Source organism: Zalophus californianus, chromosome 11 (assembly GCF_009762305.2).
Source record: "Zalophus californianus isolate mZalCal1 chromosome 11, mZalCal1.pri.v2, whole genome shotgun sequence".
In the NCBI taxonomy this organism is placed as follows: Eukaryota; Metazoa; Chordata; class Mammalia; order Carnivora; family Otariidae; genus Zalophus; species Zalophus californianus.
In genome coordinates, this window is record NC_045605.1 from 13959985 (window position 1) to 13979116 (window position 19132).

General features: G+C 45.8%; 1 protein-coding gene and 1 pseudogene across 19 annotated transcripts in view; both read left to right on the forward strand.

Annotated features, from left to right (window-relative positions):
- The first annotated feature begins 28 nt into the window (after positions 1 to 28).
- LOC113914793 lies at positions 29 to 871 on the forward strand (annotated as a pseudogene).
- Positions 872 to 5445: 4574 nt separating this feature from the next.
- CEP164 (centrosomal protein 164) overlaps positions 5446 to 19132 on the forward strand; it is a 62190-nt gene continuing 48503 nt past the window's right edge. For 16 of the 19 annotated variants that reach the window (XR_003517463.2, XR_003517464.2, XR_003517462.2 and 13 more), the window contains exons 1-3: positions 5446 to 5565; positions 10866 to 10983; positions 15082 to 15193. Coding sequence is in view for 13 of the 19 variants with exons in the window: in XM_027579724.2 (XP_027435525.2) it covers positions 10902 to 10983; positions 15082 to 15193 (194 nt within the window). In the remaining 6 variants the exon portion in view is untranslated. Of the gene's footprint in view, positions 5566 to 5780; positions 5993 to 10865; positions 10984 to 15081; positions 15194 to 19132 lie in introns of those variants that run through there. The other 3 variants (XM_027579725.2, XM_027579740.2, XM_027579741.2) reach the window with 3 other exon arrangements.

Genomic DNA, 19132 nt, shown 5'->3' on the forward strand with positions numbered 1-19132 from the left:
ACACCTTGGATTTGATGGAACGGCAACCATGACTGTGGGAAAGAACAGCGAGATGCTGCAGCCCATTGACTATAGAATGAGAGGTATCCTGCAAAATGGCCAAATCTTCATTGCCAAGATTTTTTTTAAAGTAATTTCTGCAGCCAACATGGGGCTCGAACTTACAACCCGAGATCAGGAGTCACGAGCTCTACTGACCAAGCCAGTGGCACATTCATTGAAACCTTTAAGGCTTTCGGCAAGCATATGAACTTGATCCTCTGTGATTGTGATGAATTCAGGAAGACCAAGCCCAAGAATCTGAAGCAGCCAGACCATGAAGAAAAGCGAGTTTGGGGTCTGGTGTGGCTACATGGGGAGAACGTGGTTTCCATGACTGTGAGGGGACCACCCCCCAAAGATACTGGCATTGCTTGGGTACCACTTGTTGGAGCTGCAGGAGGCCCTGGGGCGCCAGCGGCTGTTCCAATTCCCCAGGCTCCTGTTGGGTTAGCAGGCCCTGTCCGAGGGGTTGGGGGGCTTCAGGGAAGAGGTGCTATATCATCTGTGCAGTTGCGGCTCCTGCCAGCAATGCTGGAGCCCCAACTCAATACCCGTCTAGATGGGTGATCCCACCCACTTCTGAGAGCCGAGCAACACCACCTCCAGACCTTATGGCCCCTCTACTTGGTATGAGACCGCCCATGGGCCCACCAGTTGGGTCCCCCATGCTCGAAGGATGCCCCACTCAAGGCATGCCCCCCCCCCCCAGGAATGAGACCCTCTCCACCAGGAATTAGAGGTCCATTCCCCCCCAGGAACACGTCCACCAAGACCCGAAGATACTGTCAATCTTTCTAAGTCACATTTTCCCCTGCAGTGTGTCTTGTAAAACTGTATAGAGTGTTTGTGAGATTTTGTTCCCTCTTTGTGGCATTAATATTAGCTAATAAATGCATGGAGCAATTACAAAATATATCAGAAAGCAAAGGAATGCTTACTTGCAGATATGATATGAGTAGAAAATCCTAACCAACAAGGTGATTAGACACAAGTTTAAAAATAAAAATCGATTTTAAAAAATCAATAGATCAATGTATGCATGGGAAATTCTGTATATGATAAAGATGACATTGACGCTACTCAGCCATCAAAAAAAAAAAAAGAAATCTTGCCATTTGTAACGATGTGGGTGGATCTAGAAGGTATGATGCTAAGCGAAATAAGTCAATCAGAGAAAGACCATTAGCATACGATCTCACTGATATGTGGAATTTAAGAAACAAAACAGAGGATCATAGGGGAAGAGAGGAAAAAATTAAACAAGACAAAATCAGAGAGGGAGACAACGCCAAAAGACTTTTTTGAAAAAAGATTTTATTTTATTTATTAGAGAGAGAGAGAGCATAAGCAGGGGGGTTGCAGGCAGAGGGAGAGGGAGAAGCAGGCTCCTGACTGAGCAGGGAACCTGACTCGGGGCTCAATCCCAGGACCCCGGGATCATGACCTGAGCCTAAGGAGACACTTAACCCACTGAGTCACCCAGGTGCCCCCTAACAGACTCTTAATCATAGGAAACAAACAGGGATGCCGGACGGGGAGAGGGGTGGGGAGATGGAGGTAACTGGGTGATGGGCATTAAGGAGGGCACATGATGTAATGAGCACTGGGTATTATATAAAAAAAGAAAATAGAAAAATAAAATAAAAAAATAAAAAGTACTTAGATCATACAAAAAAAGATGACACTCATATCAAAAAGAAATTGATATATCTTTTGATAACTGTTTTTGGGACAATTGGCTATCCATTTGGAAGGAAAGAAAATGAAATCTCTATCTCACGTAAAAATAAATTTCAGATATATCAAAGGGTTTAACATGAAAAATAAAACTACAGAAAAAAATAGAGGAATAGTTAATATTCTTATGTTAAAAGAAGTTCTCTCTAACAAAACTCAGAGTTCTTGTTTTTTGTTTTTTTTTAATGGGCAGGTTTGACTACTTGAATTTTTAAAACTTCTGTAGAATCACTTCTGGTATTCAAAGTCTGGTTCTTCCACTTAGAACCTGGGAGACCCCAGGCTAGTTCCTTACCCTTTGTAGGTCTCAATTTGTAAAATGGGGATAACAGTAGTACATACCTTGTCATGTAAGATTTAAATGAGATAACCCATATAAAGCGCTTAAAATGGTGTCCGGCATACTATAAATGCTCAGTAAATTTTAGCTATTAGCGTTATTATCACTACAACATTTACAAAATGAAAAATGACATTTACAAAGTTAAAAGATAAGTCACAGAGTAGGAGACATTTGTCACATAATAAAGAGACATAAAGTTCATAAAGGGTTAATGTCTGTAGTATACAAAGAGCATCTACAAGTCAATAAAATCCCCAACCAACATGGCTGAAACATGAACAAAGAATGTGAATCGATAATTAACAGAAGAAATTCAAATGGCCAACAAACATTTGGGAAAAAGTTCAACTTCATTAATAGTGAAAGAATGCATTCACAACAACATTTAGATACCATTACTGATTGATCGTCTCTCACACCGGAAATTTTTGGTGTTGGTGGAAGTGTTGGTTGGGCTAAAATTGTTCTGTTTTTAGAGAGAAATTTGTCAATGTCTATTAGAACGTAAAAAAATGTAAACTCTTTGAGCAATGTCACTTCTAAGATCCTATCCAATGAATACAATGTATTCAGCATGTACTTAATACCGAAACTTTGGGAACAAAATGAATGATTATCTGTAGGGGAAGGAGACATTGATTTAATGGAATCCTACTTCACCATTATAAAGAATGGAGTAACTCATTATGAACTCACCTTGAAAGATGTTAAGTGAAAAAGCACATTGTAGAACAATATGTACGTTATGATCTCATTTCTGCAAAAATTAAAAAAGATGCATGTGTGCATATATATGCCTGCATATAAATTTACATTTGCATAAACATTAAAAAGTCTAGAAGATAGAAACCAAAATGTCAACAGTGATTTCTTCCGAAGTGTGAAATTCCTTCCTTCAATTGGCTTATTTATTCATTCAGCAAGTGTGTATTGAAAACCTGCTACATGCTAAGCATTGTTTTAGGCACTGTGGATACAGCAATAAATAAAATGGACAAAATTCCTGTCCTCATGCAATTCACATCTTCCACAGGGAGACAGATAGTAAAAAAAAAAAAAAATAAATAAAAAAATATACAGTGTTTCAGATGGTGATATACACTATGGGGGAAAATAAAGCAGAGAAGAGATGTAGAAGGGCAGTTTCCAATTTTAAATATGGTGGATTGAAAGAGTAGAGGGCACATTTCACATCTTTATATCCTTAAAAAAATCGTAGGGTTAACAAGGGTTTTTCTTTCTTATTATGTGGGTGATTTTCTGTATATTACAAGTAAACAGTATGAAAAGAGGAGAAAATGTTCTAACAGTGAATTTCTGACTTGGGGGTATGGCATAAATTTTGGGACCTATTTTGTTTTCTTCCTCCCACATATTTGAGTGCAGAAGCTAACCTACAATGGATAAAATTCTCTATCTCTCTTCCTCACTCATTGGGTATATTACTGGCATATCAATTGGTGTGTCATTTTTGTTATTTTCCCCCAAAGATTTGCTTTCTTGATTGTGTTTACCTAAGAGCATTTTATTTTTTTTTTATTTTTTATTTTTTTTATTTTTTTTTTAAAGATTTTATTTATTTATTTGAGAGAGAGAGAGAGTGAGAGATAGAAAGCACGAGAGGGAAGAGGGTCAGAGGGAGAAGCAGACTCCCTGCTGAGCAGGAAGCCTGATGTGGGACTCGATCCCGGGACTCCAGGATCATGACCTGAGCCGAAGGCAGTCGCTTAACCAACTGAGCCACCCAGGCGCCCTACCTAAGAGCATTTTATAAATTGGTTTGCATTTCGAAGAACAAACCTATAGGGAAACCTGATAAAATGCAAACTGTTTATCTGTGGGGGGGTAATCCCATTAATCCCTTGGTGACCCTGATTTTATTAGCTCTCCCCATGAGATAGAAAGGGACCCATGTTAAGGAATAAAAGTTAAGAATTTTGATGGCAATTACAGTCAACCAGATTGATTACAAGTTCTGGGACATAGAGACCAAACCTACCAATAGTTTTTTTGGATCATGTTTTGTATAAGGTCTGTGGTGGATGAGGGGGTGAGCCCTCAGAGTCCTATCCCAGTCTGTCCCTCTTGCCCCTCGGGGAGACTTTTAAGGAGTGTGGAGAGGAAGGGGAGCAATGATTTGTCATCTGCCGGCAGAATAAAGGAAGTAGAGGCAGAGCTGCCACAGAAAGAGCTGAAGTTAAACAAGAAGAATACATCTGGATGTCTGACTTGGGATCTACAGGGACAACGACCTGAGTTCCGCATTCTGGGACCAGGGCCTAGTGGTTTTAGGAGTTGGTAGGAGTTGGTAGGAGCCAGGAGTTGGTAAGAGTCAGATCCATTTCCACAACAGAACTGTCAGGATCTGCTCTAGGTGCTTCACTCTCTCCAACTGGAAAGTTCACTTTTCTGTGCCCCCCCCCCCCCCCCCGGCCCCAGTTTCCCACTGGTGTAATGGCCCTCTTAACTTCTTTGCCCCCATTAACTTCTCTAGGAGATTGAAGACATTTGAGGGAAAAGATTTGCCCTCCACCTAAGCAAACTTAAGCTCTTTCGGATTATATTAATAGCAACCCTTTTGCCAGACAGAGCTGTGGAGGGGGCTACACATTGTGTCACTTTCTTCTTCTTCTTCAGAATTTAAGTCATCTCTACACCCAGCGTGGGGCCCTAACTCACGACTCCAAAATCAAGAGTCGCAGGCATTCCCCACCCACTCCCCCTCGCCCCCAGCCAGCCAGGAACCCCTATCACTTTTTTCTTCCTAAACAGACTCTTTGAAATACTTATGAGAGATGTTATCATCCCCAATGTTGCAGACATTCAAACTGAGCCCTGCGCTCTGGGTGAAAAGGTAAACAACGGAAACCACAGCTCTTAAATCCTGGTTAAGGGCTCACCGATCTCATCTGAGCACACGGAAGCGTTTTCTGCGGGGGTGGGGGAGGTGGTCTCCCCTTAACCTGTTTATTAGAGACTCAACAGGTTATTGATGATCAGTGTCTTATTCACCTGATATTAATCACACTACTTAAACAATAATGACGAATAGATTGCCTTAATTAATTCGCGTTACCATAAATACTGTGAATGACTCTTTCCTGCTCGGGGAAGAAATTCCTCTCCAAACCAAATTCGGAGCTCTCTTACGACTCCAACTATCTTGGACTACAACTCCCATCGTGCAACGGGAAACGTGCATAATTTCTCCGTGACCCGACGGGACTCTAACCAATCCAGTGCCACGGCCCTCGTTCAGCGACCTATTGGCTCCGTGTAGAGGCGGGACTCTCAGTTGCTAGGTTGGTACCCTTTCCGGAAGTGGTTGTTGGCCGCTGCAGGGCAACACCCCGGCGTCCCTGGAAGCGGGGAGCCGGGGTGGTGCTGGGGAAGCTGCGCAGAGCCGGGCGCGGTGGCCCAGTGCTTCCCGGGGCGGGGGACAGGTGAGGACCGATCCTCCAGGGAGCGGTCGGGTGGCGGGGGAAGGAGGGAAGCGGGAGAGTTGGGACACACTTGTGTGTCCGCGGGCGGGAGGAGCACGAGTGTGGGCGGGAACTGGAGGGAGAGGTTGGGAAGGAGCGGCCGGACTAGGGTGCATCCATCCAGAATCTCTCCGAGTGGCGGAAGGGGCGCTAGGCTGGGCTGGGGTGGCGGCGGGGAGCGAGCGGCGACCCCGAGCGCGAGTGACAGCGTGTGAGCTTGCTGGGGCGTCCGTTTACTTGTCCTGTCCATGGTTGGAGTGTGAGGCCCGGCCTCCGAACCTCGCTGGAATACCTCTCTCGTGGGGAGGCTTCCCCCGTGCCCGAATCCAGGGCTAGCCCGACCTTCTGCCGTCTTTGGGCCAGCTGGGGAAGTCAGGAAGTTTTGGAGGTTTGTTTTTCCCTTCCTTTACTTGTACTGATTAAAAAAATCTCCCTCCTCCACCTGGAATGGCAGCCTTCACTTGGCTTCCACGACTCCTCGCTCCCGGGTCTCCTAACTCTTCGCAGGCCTGTCTTTTCTGCTCACCATAGGCCGCAACTGGGTGATTTCCCCCGCAAGTTCATTGACCATCTATTTAACTGCGGTGAGCTCCTCACACCCCTTTCCTGAGCTCGGACCTGCTTACTGATCATCTCCAGCTGCATGCCTCCCCCACCATCCTAGCCCCCCAGATCTGTGCCTCCTCTTGTAGTTCCAGTGTCAGTGAAGGACTTCACCGTTCACCCAGCCAGGTCTGCACCTGGAATTCATTCATAGGATATACGCAGCAAACATTTGCTGGGCATTTCTTACATTCTACGGAGTGTGCTAGGTGGGGCTATTGGGTAAGGCATAGAAGCCAACAGATAATCCTATACTGGTCTAAGTGCCCTGATTTCCCTCCTCCCTGTTCTTCGCTTGCTGCAGACTTCAAGTCCTGTTATTCGGCCTCCTAATACCCTACGCATCTGGTCCTTCCTTTCTCACAGCCACTGGCTTAGTTCATAATTTCTTGCCTGTGCTTTCAGGAAAGCTTCCTAAGGGGTCGCTCTGCTTCTGTTCTTGCCCTCCTGAAATTAATTAGTTCTTAGCCCGCTGTCAGAATATCTTGGTAAACTGCAGATCTGATCATGCCAGTCTCCTTTGTGAAATCCTGTGCTGGCTCCTCATCACACACAGGATACAACCTAAATCCTCCCAGGCCCTTTGTAGTGTGCTCCTGGCCTTCCACGGTAGATCTCTCTCCTGCCGCTTCTCCCATTGTCCCTTGCGTTCTGATCGGGTCAGAGGGCTTAAGACCTCAGGCTTTGGGGTCAGAGAGACGTGGGGGCAGCATGCGTGTTATGCTGTGCCCTTTGCTATCTGTGAAGCCTTGGGCAAGTTGTTCTTTTTTATTTAACCTTGTTGAGCCTCACTTTCCTTATTTGAAAAACCGGGAAAATATTTTCTACCTCTTGGAGAGGGCGAGGTGAGATGATGTATATACAGCATTAGGACCGTTCTTGGAACATAGGAAGTGTTCAGTGAATATAAACTTTTGCTGTCATAATGAATTCTCTGCACCCACCGTGTTCTTCCTGCCTCTTTGCCTTTGTGCATGCTGTTTCTTCTGCCTTCTATTCCCTTATCCTGGTGAGCTCCTGCTTATTCTTGAAGAGCCCTCTCATTGATTCTTTACTCTGATGCTTTCCCTGATCTTCCAAAATAAGGTTAGTCGTCCCTACCTTGGTTTCCTGTTGTACCTCCTGTTGCTTAAGGTGCTTCACACATTCTACAACCATGTCTTTATGTGTTTGGCTTCTTAGTGAGGCTCAGCTGGAGTTCAGGACCTTGTGTAATCAGGCTTGTAGCCCTAACAGTTAGCACAGTGCCAGCCCATGGTAGGTGTTCAATAAATGGTCATTGAATGTTGGAAAGGCCTTCACTTACATTCCCTGGTACTCGATCTGTCCTCTGGAACAAGGTAGAATAGGGCTTTCAAATATATATATATATATATATATATATAGTTACAGTAATAACAGCAACTCACATTTATTGAGAGCTTACTATGTTTTAAGTATTTTACATGTATTGAATAATTTATTCTTATTATTTTTTTAAAGATCTTTTTATTTATCTGATAGAGAGAGACACAGCGAGAGAGGGAACACAAGCAGGGGGAGTGGGAGAGGGAGAAGCAGGCTTCCTGTGGAGCAGGGAGTCCGACGCGGGGCTCGATCCCAGGACCCTGGGACCATGACCTGAGCCGAAGGCAGACGCTTAACGACTGAGCCCCCCAGGCGCCCCTTATTTTTATTTTTTTAAAGATTTATTTTTTCTAGAGAGAGAGCCAGTGCAAGAGTGAGTATGAGCGGGGGAGGGGCAGAGGGAGAGAGAAAATCTCAAGCAGACTCCCAGCTGAGTGTGGAGCCAGATATGGGGCTCGATCTCGTGACCCTGAGATCGTGACCTGAGCCGAAATCAAGAGTCAGAGGCCTGACTGAACCACCCGGGTGTCCCCCGTGTATGACATAATTTGATTCTCACAACCCTTTGGGATAGCCCTTGTTATCTCCATTTTACAGATGAGAAAACTGAGGCAGCTTGCCCTGCTGGTAAGTGGCAGAGCTGGGATTCAGAGGCAAGAATGTTCCCAGGCCTGTGCTCAGTTGCCACTACATAATCACCTCTCCTTTCTCCCACCTTCTGCCCAGTGCCTTCTTCAGTAAGTGCGCTTGTCCCTGCTGTACCTTCTCTGTAACTGGTCCAGCAGAGGGGAGGAAATCCAGACGCAGGGAACTCGCATTATGCATATGTGTGCGTGAGTACGTTCTGTTCACTTGCAGGTGTTTTTACTCCTCATCACATCTCTAGTGCCAGCAAGAAGTAAACTTAATAGGTGCTCCGTAAATATTCTCGAATGGATAAATGATCTCTAGTAGCCGTTAGAGGCATAGGATTTCTCTTCCCACCAACTTCCTCATTCCTACAGCCCCTGTCCTTTGGGTCCTGCCCTTACCCACATCCTTTCTTAAGGCAAAGGGAGGAGGTAGAACATAGCCCACCCACATCTTCATTTTTTTCTGACGGAAGATTTGTTTGATATTGGAATGATCCGTGAATTTAGATTTTCCTGGTTTTTCCTGACCTTTAAATATAGCTAAGTAGGTATTCTGCCACAAAGAGATTTTACTTGCCCCATGCTTTCCCGAGGTGAGATATGTCTAGGGATATGTGACATCTCTCAAATGTGGGATTTCTCAAATGATCTGAGATGGCTGATACAGTGCCTTGTAATAGATCACTGCCCTGTTGGACTGAATGGTGGCTAGCCTGATGTCCCCAGAGATCCTTTCCCTTTCCCTCTCCTCCCTAACTCAGAGAATTCAAGATTCCGGTGGCTCCTTAAGCCACATCAACCACCCTGGTTTCTGGTACCTTTCTGCTCTGCTTTTCCAGAGTCGGTGACCCCACTTCTCTCTGTGTGTGGAGGGAACATTACTTGCACAGGGTGTTATGGGTTCTTTGGGTAGGAAGCAGATCTCCACTTGGGTTGATGTACTGCAGACGAGAATGCTTCTTCCATTAGCCTGTCTTCCTGAGGCACGAAGTTAGTGCTTGGAGGTGTCACAGTGGGAATGAGAGGGGGGCAGAGCCTGACTCCCTTGGCTGCAGTGGGCTGACAGAGGCAGCCATCTCTCATGAGTCCTAAGGCGAGATACCTTCCTTGCTCATCTGTCAGCTGTCAGGGTACAGAGAGGACCATAGTAATGGTCCCTCCTATATCCTGTGCTGTTTATCAGGGGTCCCTCTCTAGGGGTCTGGGGACAGATTCAGAGCCACCAGATCGGGCCCATGAGCACTCATTAGAGGACGCATCCTGACCTTCTTTTGGGTGACAGGGTCTTGCTACTCCCTGCCCCAGCTATGAGAGGGCTGCGTTGTGCTCGCTGCTCCCGGTGGAACAGTGTCAACTTCTGAAGAGGTCAGGCCCTCCTTCTCTAGGCTCCTGTCGGTCACATCAGGGTGGCGACAGCACTCCCAGCAGTGCCATACACCACAGCCACTTTACAGGGTGACTCGTCTCTGCATCATCGGGAGCTTCAGTGTGGGAGCTGCCGTAGGGAAGAGTTGTGACCTGGGGTCCTGAGGTAGTTATAGGAGGAGGGATTGGAAGGGAGGAGTAATTCTAGAACGGGGCCAGCTTGTCCGTTGAACAATTCGACGCTGTCCCATCCCTGGAGCTACAAACCTTGGTTTCCAGTTGGAAACTTACCACCCCCGTCCTCCTTCCTGATCCTGTTAAACCTGCCGTTGCGGCATCTGTCCCTTCTGCCTTCTCTCTGCTTCTGCCCTTGTTTAAGGCCTTGTTGTCTTTCCCCTGGATGGCGGCCTCCTCCGTGGTTTTCCCGACACCAGTCTCATTCCCCCGGTCCTGCCATGCCCCTCCTGCCAGCCTTCTCATCCTAGAAAAAGGCCACTCTGTGCCACTTTCTTTCACCAAAGCCCTCAGTGGCTCCCCTCTGCCACAGGGGAGAGGCGAGACTCTTTCGCATGGTCTGCACGGCTCTCTGCCGCGACCTGGCTTTCCACCCTAGCCCCTGCTGTGCCTGCTGGTGTCCAGCACTCCAGAACCGCTCGTCTGCACCCCGACGCCCCCTTGCCTAGAACACCTCCTCCACTTACACGACTCTTGACTGCCTCTGGTCCCCAGCCCCTTGAAAAAGCCTGCCTTCCTCCCTTCAGCGGGAATGTTCCTTCTCTCTCAGTACCTCCAAGAGCAAGATGGTTTTATTCCCCTTCTGCCTTCTACTGTTGAAGTTGTGTTTGCTACTTCCACTAGATCGTAAGCTCCCTGAGGGCATTGCTGAATGCAAATAGGGATGTGTGTTGAGACGGTGTGACCACACTGGGATACATTGGTATATGGGAGGGGTGTTGCTAGTTCCTTTGGTGTTTCACTAGGGTTTTCTAGCTGGGGGTCCTATACTGTGAATTATTTCTCCTGTGTTGGGGGCGGGTATGAAGTCAAACTCTTGAGAGGGCTGGGTTTCCAGATCTTTTGTGACCCACCGAGTGTTCAGCAAGCCTTTGGGAGGTGTGTCTCAAGGAACTTTCCCAGGTGCAGAGCCTAGAAGGCCTGAGTTCTGAGCCATTGGTCCCACCCTTCGCTGTCCCTGGAGTTGGAAAATCCCCGACTAAGTTGGCTTGCATGGTCTGGTCTGATCCAGGTGCTCCAGGACGCAGCTCCAGTTTTTCCCCTTTTAAGCTGGGTCACTGATGTTCTCTTTGGGTGCAGGTCTTTGGGACCTAGGTGTTCGAGCCCAGACCAATCATGGCGGGAAGACCCATCCGCATAGGAGACCAGCTGGTTCTGGAGGAAGATTATGATGAGACCTACATCCCCAGTGAGCAAGGTAAGAAGTCTGGGGTGCCCTGTAATAGTTCTTCGAGGGCAGGAATTATCTCTGATTGAGCTTTGTCCTTCTAATACGAAGTACGCTGCGTGTGCAGGGCCTCTCCGTATATTTGGTTAGATCAGGGGTTGGAATACTGTAATCTATGGACCTAACCTGGCCTGTTGCCTTCTTGTAAATAAAGTTTTATTAGAAAATAGCCATGCTTATTTGCTTATGTATTGTCTGTGGCTGCTTTCATGGCACAAGGGCAGTGTTGAGTGGTTGTGACAGGAGCCCTATCACCCACAAAGCCTAAAATATTTCCTGTCTGGCCCGTTACAGAAAAAGTTTGCTGACCTTGGGTTGGATCAGTGATTAATTTAATTTTTAAATTGTTATTTATTTTTATTTATTTATTAGAGAGAGAACGAGCATGGGGAGAGGGAGAAGCAGACTCCCCACTGAGCAAGTAGGCTGGTGTGGGGCTCTATCCCAGGACCCTGGGATCACGACCTGAGCTAAAGGCAGACACTTGATCGACTGAGCCACGCAGGCGCCCTGATCAATGATTGATTTTAAATGAAAATATAGGGGTGCCTGGTTGACTCGGTCGGTAGAGCATGCGACTCTTGATCTCAGGGTTGTGAGTTCGAGCCTCACATTGGGTGTAGAGATTACTTAAAAATAAAACCTTAAAATAAATAAATGAATGAATGAATGAGTAAATAAATGAATAAATACATATTTTAAAAGTGAAGTCTGTCTTAAAAAAAAGAAAGAAAATATAATAGGGGATACCATGAAATACAGTGTGTCCTGAAGCCAAGGGTGACCCAATTTCTTTTTTTTTTTTAAGATTTTATTTATTTATTAGAGAGAGAGAGAGATAGAGAGCACGAGAGGGAAGAGGGTCAGAGGGAGAAGCAGACTCCCTGCTGAGCAGGGAGCCCGATGCGGGACTCGATCCTGGGACTCCAGGATCATGACCTGAGCCGAAGGCAGTCGCTTAACCAACTGAGCCACCCAGGCGCCTGGGTGACCCAATTTCTTTCTTTCTTTTTTTTTTTTAAAGATTTTATTTATTTATTAGAATGAGAGAGAGAGAAAGCACATGGGGGGGGGAAGGGTCAGAGGGAGAAGCAGACTCCCTGCTGAGCAGGGAGCCCGATGCGGGACTCGATCCCGGGACTCCAGGATCATGACCTGAGCTGAAGGCAGTCGCTTAACCAACTGAGCCACCCAGGCGCCCCTGGGTGACCCAATTTCTTAAGAAGAAAACTAAAGCAATGTTTTGTTTTGTTTTGATACAGCAATAATAACAGAATTTACTGAGTGCTCCTCTGTGCCAGTCTCTGTGCTAAGAACTTTACATGTATTTCCTTTGCTTTTTTAAGGGTTTTTTTTTTTTTTTTTTTAACTTATTTAAGTGATCTCTATACCTAACGTGGGGCTTGAACTCAAAACCCTGAGATCAGGAGTTCATGCTCTTCAGCTGAGCCAGCCAGGAGCCCTACACGTACTTGCTTTTCAACCCTCGCAGCAGCTCCATGAGTTAGGTAGTGTTATCATTCCCATTTTACAGATGAGGAAATGAGGCACAGGAAGGTGCGCTAACTTCCCTTCATGCACAGGTCTGCTGAGTGGTGCAACCAGGACCCACAGCCAGGTGTCCTCAGGAAAGGGCCCGCATGTTAGCCTTCCTATTTATGGTCCACTTTGCACCAGAGTGTTCTTACAGTGTAAAACAGATCATATCAGGGCTCTGCTTTTAGTAATATTCTATTATATTCAGTGTAGCCACTTGCCACAGGCCCTTTGCACCTGGTCTTCTGCCTGAGTGCTCTTTCCTCTGCTCTGCATGGCTAGCTCCCTTGTCTCCTACAGGTTTCAGTTGTGTTCCATTCTGAGAGGTTTCCCTCGACCCTTTCCAAAGGAGTGCCCCCTTCACCTTGACGTTTTCTATCTCATACCTCATTTACTTCCTTCATTACCTTTATCAGAAACTTTAATTCTTTGTATATTTATCTGTTTACTTCTTTACTGGTGGTTTCTTCTCCTAGAATATAGACTCCATAAGGGCAGAGACCATTTCTCTTATGCATAGCACATAGGAAGCACTCAAAAAATATTTGTGAGATCTGCGAATAAGTTAGTCTCTGGCAAGCCAAATTCCAGCTGGTCCTTTGAAAAAGTGCTTTTTCTTCCCTAGTCCCCAGGTGTGTCAACCTCCACATTCTTCCCTGAGATGACCCAAACTGGTGATGCCTTTCTGGCCTGGGCTATTGTCATCTGAAGCATCGATGTATTTATTTCATTATTCCTGGGGGGCTCTGGTGACATATTCCAGTGGTTAGTTCATCTATCTTTTTCCCTGTAAGTAAGCTAGCTCTTAGCTCAGTACATACATCTCCCCTGTTCCTCCAGATCTCTGATGAAAGAGCTTTCTAAATGCTTTCTGAAGGAGTATAACGCAAGTCTCAGAGTCCATAATATATAGCAAAATTGGAAAAGAAACAACTACCTTCATGTCATGGGAGAGAGCGTTCAGAGTGGAGAACAAGGCTGCTTAAGTATCATCCCACTTTCTCAGCTCAGATGTCCCCTGGCCCCATGCAGAAGAAGTCACTGCTTTGTCTCTGCTCCCGTGGCACACAGTGCATATCTCCATTCAAACACCTACCCCATGGTTTAGACTCTGTTTGTGTGTCAGTAGGGTCCTCAAGGGGCTTCGTCTTCTCTAGTTCAGTCCATGCTAGTTGATTGGGTGATGAGCACTTTTGCAGCAAGATTTTGGAAATCTTGGGAGAGCCTGTGTCCCAGTAAGGCTGCCCTCATTCAGGATGGTTCTGGCTGTGGCTGGTGGGCTTCTTCCCCAGGCCCCTGCCACACTGATGTCTTGGTCTTTTTTTTTTTTTTTTTTTAATATTTATTTATTTGACAGAGAGACACAGTGAGAGAAGGAACACAAGCAGGGGGAGTGGGAGAGGGAGAAGCAGGCTTCCCGCGGAGCAGGGAGCCCGATGCGGGCTCGATCCCAGGACCCTGAGATCATGACCTGAGCTGAAGGCAGACGCTTAACGACTGAGCCACCCGGGTGCCCCTGTCCCTGGTACTTCTGACCAACAAGCGAGACACCCGAGTCTCATGCCCCCCTCTTTGGGTTAGATAATTTGCTAGAACAGGCCACAGAACTCAGGGAAACACTTAAAACTTCTGTGTGCCAGTTTATAAGGGATATCATAACAGATACAGATGAATAGCCAGATGAAGAGATACTTAGGGTGAGGTCTGAGAGGGCCCCAAGTGCAGGAGCTTCTGTCTCTGCGGGCTCGAGATGCAATCCCCCCCCGGCACGTGGTTGTATTCACCAACCCAGAGGCTTTCTGAGCCCCATAGTTTAGGGATTTTTATGGAAGCTTCTTTACCAAGTCATAATCGATCATTAACTCCTTTTCCAGCCCCTCTCCCCACTCCAGAGGATGGGAGTGAGCCTGAAAGTTCCAAGCATCGTCTTCTATTTTTTTTAAGGTTGATTTTATTTATTTATTTATCACGAGCACACGAGCGGGGGGAGGGGCAGAGGGAGAAGTCGGTTCCCTGCTGAGCAGGGCTGACACGGGGCTCAGTCCCGGGACCCCGTGGATCATGACCTGAGCCCAAGGCAGATGCTTAACTGACTGAGCCACCCAGGTGGGCCCCTCCCCCCTTTTTTCCAAGATTTTATTTTTAAGTAATTTCTACACCCAGAGTGGGGCTTGAACTCACAACCCCGAGATCAAGAGTTGCATGCTCTACCGGCTAAGCCAGCCAGGTGCTGCTGTAAGTACCAAGGTTCTAATCATGGCTTGGTCTCTTTGGGGACCAGCCCCCATCCAGGAGCCCACCCAGAGTCACCTCATTGGAAGAAAAGATGCTTCTGTTACTCAGGAAGTTCCAGGGGCTTTCGGAGCTCTGGGTCAGGAACTTGGGTCAAAGGCCAAATAGTAACAGGAACTGGGGGCAAAGACCAACATGTATATTTCTTATTATGGCACAAGGTTGGTTGTGATTTTTTTTCTTCTTTCCATGCACATCCCCAACTTTCTTCCTTTCTCATCCTCCTGCCTCCTCTTGCAGAGATTCTTGAATTCGCCAGAGAGATTGGTATTGATCCCATCAAGGAACCAGAGCTGATGTGGCTAGCACGGGAGGGCATTGTGGCCCCACTACCTGTGGAGTGGAAGCCCTGGTAAGTCGGCACGCATGTGGCTCGTTGGCTTTGCCTCTCATGGGCACAGGGAGCCTGGCACTGGAGGTCAGCTTTCATTTGCCACCTTTCGAAGCCTGCCCTGCATAGAGTTGGGGACAGCAGTTGGGGACAACGGGGTCCATTTTTCCGTTGCGCTGCCTGATGCTTTGGGTCTGAGCTTAGGCCAACTTGCTGGTCGAGGGTCCCGGGAGCTGCTGCATTGGGTCAGGTCCCACAACACCAGCATCTGTTTTTGACACCCTGGGGAAGTGTCATTGTTATTCTTTGCAGACTGCTATTGAGAGTGACAATATTGAGAGCCCCTCAGCATGTCCGCGGTGGATGCTGGTGCTAAGAGGGATTGTAGTGGGGCCACACAGACTGGCAGGGATTCCGTCTCCCTTGGCAAACTGTCCCTGACTTTGAGTTGTGGATTCGTTCGTATTTTCAGTTTCTCTCTGAGCTCTCTGGATGATGAGGAGCGGACTCACTCAGCTTGTCAGGAAACCAGGTTGATGGTGAGGAGGCTAACGGGGTCTCGGCAGCTGTTGCCAGCGCATCCCCAACTGAAGACCCCATCGTGTCCCACTCGGGGACGGTGATGCATGTTCTCCGTTCCGCGTGCCTGCTCCGTTCTCCTTGTCACAGGCGCAGCGCGTGCCAACTTGCCTCTTAAAGTGTGTGCTAAGTTTACTTCCTACCGCAGTGGGCCATTTGCCTGCACTTGTCCCCAGCTAGTGCCCAGGTGTCTTCTGGGGTCTTCCCTTCTGCTGGTCTTGTACGGTTTTGTGATCAAGGTGTAATTATTCTGTTCTTATCCATACCATTCAATGTGTTGGCCAAGCTTCAAAATGACTGCAACTGTGGCCTCACCATCCCTGCTGAAGAACTGTGCGCAATCCTTTTAGCTTCTCCCCACGTGGCCGACTCCCTGTTCTCTTGATCTCTTCAGCTGCGTCTCCTTGGATCTCCTCCAGTTTCATGACATCTTTCTTATTAGAAATCCATCAGCACTGTGCACAGTATTCCCGGTGCTGAGGATGCACGGTTGTGTTTGTAGGATAAGTTCATAGGATGGTGGTTTCTGTTTTGTTTCCAGTATCTGCCCTGGTACCCACATTTGCCTTATCTATTTTTTTCAAAGATTTACTTATTTATTTCAGAGAGAGTGAGAGGACACGTGGGGGGAGGGGCAGAGGGAGAGAATCTTCAAGCAGCCCCCCCATGGAGCCTGCCTCGGGGGCTCGCTCCCATGACACATGAGATCATGACCTGAGCCGAAACCAAGAGTCAGACGCTTACCTGACTGAGCCACTCAGGCGCCCCGACATTTTGCCTCATCTATTAATTTCTATCTTCTCTTTGTTTTTTAAGTTTGTATGTACGTGTGCTGTTTTGCTTTTGGATCCTTTTTTCTAATGAGAAACCACGTGAGAAATATAATCAGTATAGTAATACCGTAATGTACACACACCTAATAAATAAATAGCTGCAGTGTTTGTAAAAAGTAAAGCGGTGGGTGGAAGGAAGGAAACCGTCACTGGTTATGGGCCAGCCGCACGCCAGGCTTCGTGCCGGCCGCCTTCACGGTCCTGCTAGTGGTGGCCGGCGCTCCCTCAGCCTGTGAGGGAGCATGAACTCTTCGGCAGTTTTTAAAATACCGTAAGTCATTAAAATTTAATGGAACATGCCATCTTCTACCCTTTCAATTGCAAGAGTAACTACTGTTAATTGGTGAATTCCTTCCTGGCCTTGAAAACACACCCCACCCCACACACATGGTTTTGTTTGTTACACATAAGTGTGTACTATATACATTGTTGCTCTTTTCTGTCATTGTGTGGTCCACCTTAGCCTTTTATCAGCTACACACTTTTCCATGTATAGATGTGCCATAATTTTTAAAAATCCCGATTTATTTAACCACTCTTATATTGAAGGGTGTTTAGATTTTTTTTCCAAATTGACCCTATGTGTGGGTCTCCTTCTGGTTTCTCTGCTTTCTTCCACTGATCTGTCTACCTTAACACCAATATAGTACGTACTGTCTTAATTACTGTAGCTTTATTATAAATCTTGAAATCATTTAGGGTAAATCCTCCAGCTTTGTTCTCCATTTCCAGAGTTGTAGGTCCTTTGCATTTCCATCTGAATTTTAGAATCAGCTTGTCATTTTCTACCAAAAAAAAATCCTATTAAGATTTTGATTGGAATTGCACCACATCTATAAATCAGTTTAGGGAGAATTGACCCCTAAAATTATATGGAGCCTTTCAATCCCCGAGCAGGGTCTGTCTCCATTTATTTAGGTGGTTCTTTAAGAAATGTTTTATAGTTTTTAGTGTACATGTCTTGCCCGTATTTTGTTAGATTTATTCCTAAGTAGTGTGTATTTCTGATGTTTCTGTAAATGGTATATTTTAAAATTTCAAATAAATAGCAATAGGAATTGCTTTTATATGGAAATAAAATTGGTTTTTGTATAGTGATATTGTAGCTGGCAGCCTTGCTAAACTCACGTGTCAGTTTTTTTTTTTTAAGATTTATTTATTTTATTTATTTTATTTGAGAGAGAGAGAGAGAGAGTGTGCTCTTGGGCACACAGGTGAGCTGGGGGAGTGGGGGGAGGGAGAGGGAGAAGGAAAGAACAGACTCCCTGGTGAGCATGGAGCCCAAAGCGGGGTGGGGGTGGGGGCTTAACCCCATGACCCCAAGATCATGACCTGAGCCGAAATCAAGAGTCTGACGCTCAACCGACTGAGCCACCCAGGTGCCCCATGTATGTCATTTCTAATATTTTTGTAGATTATCATAGGATTTCCTACATACGTGATCATGTCTTTTGTGAAAAAGACATTTTTACTTCTTCCTTTCCAATCTGGATGCCTTTTATTTTTATTTCTTTCCTTACTGCACTGACTAGAACCTCTAATAATAGAAGTGGTGACAATGGACATTTTTGCTTTGTTCCTGATCTTAAGGGATTGAATATGATGTTAGCTGTAGGTTTTTGTAAATGCCCTTTGTCAGGGTGAGGAAGTTCCCTTCTATTCCTGGCTTTCTGAGAGTCTAAAGCAGAAAGGATATTGGATTTTACCAAATGTTTTTTCTGCATCTATTGATAGGCTTATGTGGGGTTTTTTTCTATTTCGGTCTTAATATGGTCAGTGATACTGATTGATTTTCAAATGTTAAACTGACCTTACAGTCCTGGGATAAAGTCCACCTGGTCATGATCATATATTATCAGATTTGATTTTCTAAACTTTTGTTAAGTATCTTTGTTCTAAAATAATAGTTTGAAGGGGATGAGGTAGGTAGAGTTTGGGTATTTTTTTTATTACCAATTTCCAATTTTATTTATTCATTTTTTGTTACAAGTTGAGACCTCTTTTCTGGCTCAGTAAGTGATTCTGTTTATGTAAATGTTCTAGGTGTTCTCGATAAGAATGTAGTCTCTCATTTTCCAATATAGGGTTCTATAAATACCCATTATATCAAGCATGCTAGGTATGTTTACGTCTTCCTGTGTCCCTAGGCACTTTTGTCTGGTCTCAATCTGAATAACAGTTTAGTTGAGTACAGAATTGTCTGTTGAATTTGACCAGCCCTTGGCCAATACTATGTACCATGATCTTCTGGTTTTCCTTAATGTAAAGACCTATGTTCTTGGTCTCGTTTGTTGTTCCTTTGTGGGTAGTAAATCTTCCCCCCCCCGGTTGTTTTTATAATTTTATTTTTATCTTTGGTGTCCTATAATGTCACTGCAGCGTATCAGGTATGTATTTATTTTTATTTCCTCAGTTCAGGATTTGGGTGCTTTCTTTCTTTGAGGACTCCTGTCTCTCTTCGTCCCCCTTTCCTCCCCTAATTTAATGATTCTACAAATTCCCACAAGTTCTCTTATGTTCTTTTCAGTATGTCTGGTTTTTTGTTTTT